Genomic DNA, 8,221 nt, shown 5'->3' on the forward strand with positions numbered 1-8,221 from the left:
TGTTGATGCTGAAATTTTTCATACAATGGGAATTCTAACAGGTAAAGCAAATGAGATGATATAAAGTAGCAAGCATAAATGTCCAATAAATGATACCTTGCAAAGCTGACTGCTTAGCATTGCAACAGAACTCTAGACTGCATTGTGAAGCTTTAGACTTGTCCGCTAAGCTACAAACAGACATCAACATTGTAAACAAATGAGCAAAAGCAACAAAACACCTATTAAGACCCAGAGATGGCTCAGCTGTTAAGAGCACTAGCTGCTCTTCCAGAGGGTTTGGGTTTGGTTTGAACATCCACATGGTAACTGAAGTCTCAGTTGTCACTAAGAATGGTTAGTTTAGGGGCAGGGGCAAAAGATGAATTACACATCGTAGAGGCAGAAGCAATGAACTATGAAGGCAGTCCAATTAAAGTAACACTGGCAACTTTGAAAATGTCCGTACAACCAACAGTTTCCCTTGGGGGCTTTGAAATTACACCACCTGTGGTCTTATGGTTGAGGGGTGGTTCAGGGCCTGTGCACATTAGTGGACAGCACCTAGTACCTGTAGAGGAAGATGCAGAGTCAGAAGATGAAGATGAGGAGGGTGTAAAACTCTTAAGTATGTCTGGCAAGCGATCTGCTCCTGGAGGTAGTAGCAAAGTTCCACAGAAAAAAGTAAAAATCGATGAAGATGAGGATGATGATGATTTTGATGATGAAGAAACTGAAGAAAAAGTTCCAGTGAAGAAATTTGTACGAGATACCCCAGCCAAAAATGCACAAAAATCAAACCAAAATGGAAAAGACTTAAAACTATCAACACCAAGATCAAAAGGTCAAGAGTCCTTCAAAAAACAGGAAAAAACTCCTAAAACCACAAAAGGACCTAGTTCTGTAGAAGACATTAAGGCAAAAATGCAAGCAAGTATAGGAAAAGGTAGTTCTCTTCCCAAAGTGTGAGGGAACCAAAGTATTTCCGCTATGGAATATTTTGAGATTCAGCCTTGGGTCTCACTAAACATGAAGAACCAGAAAGATCTGGCCCACTATTGTATTGTTAATGTCAGTAAGGCTACTACTGTTTACCATGGCCTGAGGGTAATATGTCTCTTATTTGCATCTGTATGTGCCTAAGCATCTGAATAGGCCCTCACCTGGGCTGAGGAGAGAGGTGTATGAATAACTTGTAAATAATAGAAGGTTAGAAAGAAAGGCCAGAGGCCAGAGCAGCAAGGGAACAAAGAGAGAAATGGTTGCCTCATGATATTAGCAAAATGGTTAAGAAACACCAAAAAAGATGGCTAATAAAGAAACTACTCTAGTTCCACAACATGGAACTGATTGCTCTCTAAAGATGACAAGATGCCTATGTTTGGTCTTTATCACCGTTGGGTTGCTCGGAGCTTCCAGGTCCACACACCCCCACTCAGGTAGAACTTCATGGACTAAGGCTGAGACATGCTGGGTCACAACACCAAAGTGGAAGCCAAGTTCATTAATTATGTGAAGAATTGCTTCCGGATGACTGACCAGGAGGCTATTCAAGATCTCTGGCAGTGGAGGAAGTCTCTTTAAGAAAATGATTTAACAGTTTGAAATACTCCCTCTTACTTAATTTCTATAACAGTTGATATATCTGGCTGTCCTTTTTATAATGCAAAGTGAAAACTTTCCCTACTTTGTTTGATAAATGCTGTCCAGTTCTATTGCCAAGAATGTATTGTCTAAAATGCCTGTTTAGTTTTCAAGGCTGGACCCCACCCTTTACTTGGTTTTAAGTATGTATGCAATGTTATGAGAGGACATAGTAATAGTGGTGGTCAGATGTGGAAATGGTAGGGAGACAAAAATATACATGTGAAATAAACTCAGTATTTTAGTAAAAATATTTTAATTTCTCTTTAAATCAATTCTATTGCAAATCACTTGTATGAATGTCTCACAATTGTCCATATGAAGAATTTCCTTAGATGTATATTGATTACTTTTCTATTGCTGTGATAAACACAGCTAAGGCAACTTATAGAAGGAATGGTTTATTTGGGGCTTGTGGTTCCAAAGTCCATCACTGTTATGACAGTAAAACTGGCAGCATGCAGGCAAGCATAGTGCTAGTACAGCAGCTGGGAGCTTCCATCTGGAACTGAAAGCAGAAGACAGAGAGCATGCTGGGAATAATTTTTGAAACATCAAATCATGTTCCCAATTAAAAATTTCTCAAACAAGGCCATACTTCCTAATCCTTCCCAAACAGTTCCACTAATTGAGGACCAAGTATTCAAACATATGGTCCCTTGGGGCCATTCTTTCAAACCACTGTAGAAGGGCAAGTTGATAAAGACTACTTTAATTGGGAAGGAGGCATGTAGGCATTGTAAATTCATGGAGTTTCCTAAAAGTAGCTAGCTCTATGGAAAAGACTTTGACAATAGTTAATACATGTTTAGCCTCATGTATACAGTAGTATCTTACACAGTAATTATTTGATTCAATTGTGTGTGATTCCTTCATATGAACTGAATCACACTGAAAGACCCCTGCCCCTTAGCTCTCTCTCTTTCTCGATCTCGCACACTCGGTGACACGCCCGGCCGCCGGCGCCCTCCCAAGCTGGTCCACCCCGGCGGGGCCCGCGCCCCCGGCCCGCCCGCCTGGCACCGCGCCCGGGGCTGGGGCCGAACGATGAGCCCGCGAGGCGGCGAGAGGGCGAGTGCCGGGCAGGCCAGCCGGGGGCCCCCGCCCCCCGCGCCCCCGCCCGATGGGGAACGCTCAGTCCCAAGGATATCTATGGTCAGCCATCTGGACGCGGAGGGAGGAACTGCCGGGAGGATATCTATGGTCAGCCATCTGGACGCGGAGGGAGGAACTGCCGGGTCTGTTGTAGCCACTGTGTACCCAAGATAAGATAGAGCCAAGGCAGCTTCGCCTGATTACCAGACCTTGAGAATATGCTGACTTGAAATAACTCTGTACCTCATTTAAATTGTCCAATAGAATCCCTGTAACTATGCTTTTCGCTTCTGTACTGTGCTTTTTGCTATATAAGGACCCCTCTCCCTTGGCTCGGCGCACTTGGCCTCACAGAAGCTAAATCGCCCCGGGTATCCGTGTATCCAATAAAGCCTCTTGCTGTTTGCCTCCAAGTTCTTGGTCTCGCTGATTCCTGGGTATGGGTCTCCTTCTATGAAAGTACCTCTTCTGGGGTCTTTCAACACACACTTTTTTTTTTTTTTTATTACCACAGTGCTATTGACCCCTGGTATAAGGAGGAACCATGGTAGGAATACCCAGCCCCTCTGCACATAACCCTTATGCTGGCTCTATAATCTCAAGTTTACAGAGACATTAAAGTCAAGAACCTGGCATTAGCCACAAAGAGTATAAGATGTTCTCCATGATGTTGTCTGCTGCATAAGAAGTATCTCAGAAACAGAAGACTGGATGAATACAAACCTAAATGCCAAGATCAGTTTGACAAAAATCTCTGCAGTAGCAGTTGATTTAAATCTTGCCCAGTCAAATGGATGGGACTATGAACAAATCATCCTGAGCCAGGTGGTGGTGGTTCATGCCTTTAATTCCAGCACTGGGGAGTCAGATTCTGGAAGATATCTGTGAGTTCAAGGTCAGCCTGGTCTGCAGAGTGAGTCCCAGGACAGCCAGTGCTACACAGTAAAACCCTGTCTTGAAAAACAAAACAAACACATCATCCTGAGTGAGTTAACCTAGATCCAGAAAGATAAGCAGGTTTATGTACTAACTTATAAGTGGATATTAGCTGCAAAGCAAAGGATAATTGTGCTACAATCCACAGACCAGAGAGGCTAAGTAACAAGGAGGGCTCAAAGGGGATGCATTGATCTCCCTGGGAATGGGAAATAGAATAGATTTTGTGGGTGACCTGGGGTAGGTGGTAAGGAAACAGAAGGGATTGAGTGGGGGGTGGAGGGACAGAGTACTGAAAGAGATGACTGGAATTTGGGGGGCATTTGGAGGGATAAGATAGAAACTTAGTGCAATGTAAACTCCAAGGAATCTATGAAGGTGACCCTAGTGAAGACTCCTAGTATTTGGGGACACAGAGCTGAACCAGCCATCTTCTGTAACCAGGCAAGGCTTCTTTGGGAGGGATTGGGACACCAACAGAGCCACAAACCCTTTGACTGACAATTTGCCTGCAAGATGTGCTGGGGTAAAGGTGGGACAGAACTTGTAGGAGTGGCTGACCAATAACTAGTCCATCTTGAGATCCATGCCTCAAGAGGGAGTTACACCTGATAGGGCCTGGAGAACCACTAACCAGAGTCTAGATATCCCAGAGACCAAGAATAGAACCAAACATAACCAGCAGTGGGAGCAGAGTGGGGTAGGATGGAGGGGGAGTCAATGAAATGATTCCAAATGATACTCTGCTATACTCACAGACGTGTGCCTAGTATAATCATCATCAGAGAGCCTTCATCCAGCAATGGAGGGTAGCAGCTGCAGAGATCCACAGACAAACATTAGGTAGAGCTCAGGAAATCCTGTGGAAAATGGGGAAGAGGAGCCAGAAGGGTCAAGGACACCACAAGAAAATACATCACAGAATCAACTAACCAGTGTGCATAGGGTCTCACAGAGATTGAACCAACAATTAGGGAGCCTATCTGGGTCTAACTTAGGTCCTCTGCATATATGTTATGGTTATGTAGCTTGGTATGCTTATGGGACTCCTAACAGTGGAAACAGATGCTGTCTCTGACTCCTGCCTGCTTTTGGAACCCTTTTCCTCCTGGGTTGCCTTGACCAACCCTAATAATGCAGGTATTGCCTACTCTTATTGTAACTTGATATGCCATGTTTGGTTGACACTCCTGGATGCCTGCCCTTTTCTGAAGGAAAATGGAGGAGGAATGGATCTGGGGGACAGGGGAGGTACAAGGAGGGACTTGGAGGAGAGAAAGGAAGGATAACTGTGGTTGGGATGAAATATATGAGAGGAGAATAAAAAAAGTTGCCTGATGTTATATTTTGGGCAGCATTGTCCAAGGGAACAAAGAGAGGAAAATGCAGTCCAACACAGTTTTCGAATATCACTTTACATTTGATCTATTCTGCTGAGCCCACCCCAGTGTCTCTGGGCCCCATTTAAACCCATCTGCCACCGTCACCTCTTTGAGAGATTGATATTACCTCTAAGCCACTCAACTGAACCCAGACTGGCTGAAATTTGAGTTTCATTATATGAGGCCAATTTACAAACTTGTAGTTATATTGCATTATGCTCTGACAAGCTGTCGTTTGTTGATCTGTTCTGACTGTGTAGAAATCACATGGCTGCTTCCATTCCAAATGCTGAGGGCTGACTGTATAACTCTTTTCAGAGCTCAGATCATCCCATATCTACATTCATTATTAATCAAAAACAGTCCTATGCCCAGATGACTCTATTCCAGAAGTATACATAATCTATCAAGCTTTGCCAAAGGGTGACTTTGCTTCCTGCATTGTTGGAATCATTTATTTTATGAATTTTAGAAACATGCAATTTCCTTAATAAAGACCATTTATTCTCCCTCATGAGCCACCATCTTACAAATAACCTTCCTTAGGGTTAAAAATGGTTCTAGCATGGCTTGTCTGCTTCCTCTGTTTGGAATATTATGTGTAATTTGTGTATCTAGATGATTGAAAAATGGGAAAGTACTTCATCTATGGACAGTGTGGTCAAGAGCCTGTGTTTACCTATCCTACTGAAATGGCCAAGGGGCAGCTATGAGATGCCGTCCATTATTGTAATTGTATTTCTGTCATAGAACGAGGCTTTAATGTGACTTAAAGCAAAAGAATCTTCCCTGGTAAAGCAAATTACAGTCTCACAGGGCTGTAATTTTGGATGACTACCTGCACATGGGAGGTGCAAATGTGGTTTCTAACCATCACAAGTGGCTTCCCAAGCAAACCTTTCTCTCTGGGGGGAAGTTGCTGTGTGTTGTCTCCAAATAGTCTTTGGTTAACAATTCACAGCAATACAGTAATGAGTATGTGGAGCCTCTTCAGGCTCACTGCAGCCACAGATTCTTTGAAGGAAGAAACTCTAAAGTTCTTACTAAGAGGCAATAGGTAAAATAATAATAATAATAGAAAATATGCACAATTTTAAGTTCAAACAGAAAGCAAATAATACCAATGCCTTTCAGTCATCTATGTAAACAGAATCTGAAATGAAACTTTGTAAATTTATTTAGAAAAATGCTGTTACTGTTTTATTTTGTTAAAACCATATGTTTTCTTCTTCAATGCAATTAAAAATAATCTGTGGGGGAGGGATGCAGTGGAAATGCAATAAAAGAGATATCTTAATAGAGAGAACCACTATGGGGTTAGGGAGAAACCTGGTGCTAGGGTAATTCCCAAGAATCCACAAGGATGATCTCAGCTAAGACTCCTAGCAATAGTGGAGAGGGTGCCTGAACTGGCCTATCACTTTAATCAGATTGATGACTACCCCAACTATCATAATGGAGCCTTCATCCAACAATTGATGGAACCAGATGCAGAGATCCACAACTAAGAACCAAGGCTAGCTATGAGAATCTAGTTGAAGAGAGGAAGGAGGGAATATATAAACTAGAGAGGTCAAGATCATAATGGAGAAATCCACAGAGAAAGCTGAACCAAGCTCTCGAAAATTAATGAACTCTAGACAGACAGCAATAGAGACTATCAGGGACTGAACTAGGCCCTCCATTTGTGGGAGACATTGTGAATCTTGGACTATCAGAGGAACCCCTGGCAGAAGGACCAGGATTGCAAACCTGGTACATGAGCTAGCTTGTTGCAGCCCATTCCCCATGGTGGGATGTCATGCTCAGCCTTAATGCATGGGAGAAGGGCTTGTCCTGCCCCAACCTATTGTGTTAGACTTTGTTGACTCGTCATGTGAGCCCTTACCAGTGAGGAATGGACAGGGAGTGGGCTGGGAGGGGGAGGTGAGGGTGGATAGGAGGAGGGGTGGGAGGGAGAACTGTGGTTGGGATGTAAAATCAAATTTAAAAGAATAAATTTTGAAAATAATAATCTATGTACCTTGACAGACAAAAATGGAATATCTCTTTATAACACACACACACACACACACACACACACACACACACACACACACACACACCGTAGTTGAAACAGAGAGAGACAGACAGAGAGAATATACTTAGGCTGGCATTTCTTCTTTTTTTTCAGATTCTTTTTATTTGAATTAGAAGCAAGATTGTTTTACATGACAATCCCAGTTCCCTTCTCCCTGCTGTCCTCCCCTACCACCCTCCCCCCAACTAAAACCCTACCTATGACATATCCTTTCTGCTCCCCCTGCATGGTGAGGCCTTTCTTATGGTGTCATCAGAGTCTATCATATCCTTTGGGATAGGGCCTGGACCCACCCCCCATTGTGTTTTGGCCTCTATGTGGAATGGGCTCCCAAAGTCCAAAACTATGTTAGGGATAAGTATTGAACTACTATAGGAGGTCCTGTGGATTTCTGAGGTTTTCTCAATGAAATCCATGTTCCTGGGATCTGGATCAGTCACATGCTGGTATCCCAGCTATCAGTCTGGGGAGCAAGAGTTCCCCGATGTTCAGATCAGTTGTTTCTGTGGGTTTCACCAGCCTGGTCGGGAACCCTTTGCTCTTTACTCGTCCTTCTCTACATCTGGATTCCAGTTCTTCTGCATCCAGTTCAGTTCAGTGATAAGTTGTGGGTGTCGGCTTCTACTTCCATCAGCTGCTGGATGAGGGCTATGGGTGGCATATAAGCCAGTCATCAATCTCATAATCAGAGGAGGGCATTTAAGGTAGCCTCTGTTGCTTAGATTGCTGGCTGGTGTCATTTTTGTAGATCTCCAGACATTTCCCTAGTGCCTGATTTCTCTATAAACCTAAAATGTCTCCCTCCATTATGGTATCTCCATTCCTGTTATCTTCTATTCTTCCCCTGACTCAACCTATTGGTGGGAGTGCCAACTTGTACAGCCACTTTGGAAATCAGTATGTCGACTCCTCAAGAAAATGGGAATCAGTCTACCACAAGATCCAGCAATTCCACTCCTAGGCATATACCCAAAAAAAGCACATTCATACAACAACAATGTTCATTGCAGCACTATTCGTAATAGCCAGAAACTGGAAGCAGCCTAGATGTCCCTCAACTGAAGAATGGATAGAGAAAATGTGGTACATTTACACAATGGAGTAC

General features: G+C 43.3%; 1 protein-coding gene across 1 annotated transcript; it reads left to right on the top strand.

The window, feature by feature from the left end:
* Positions 1-324: 324 nt before the first annotated feature.
* LOC100760757 (nucleophosmin-like) lies at positions 325-1,613 on the top strand. The gene is made up of 2 exons (XM_027391623.2): positions 325-942; positions 1,468-1,613. Exons 1-2 carry the CDS (start codon positions 334-336, stop codon positions 1,561-1,563), a joined length of 705 nt encoding a protein of 234 aa, XP_027247424.1. The 5' UTR covers positions 325-333; the 3' UTR covers positions 1,564-1,613.
* The last annotated feature ends 6,608 nt before the right edge of the window (positions 1,614-8,221 follow it).

Source organism: Cricetulus griseus (genome assembly GCF_003668045.3).
Source record: "Cricetulus griseus strain 17A/GY chromosome 1 unlocalized genomic scaffold, alternate assembly CriGri-PICRH-1.0 chr1_0, whole genome shotgun sequence".
NCBI lineage: Eukaryota > Metazoa > Chordata > Mammalia > Rodentia > Cricetidae > Cricetulus > Cricetulus griseus.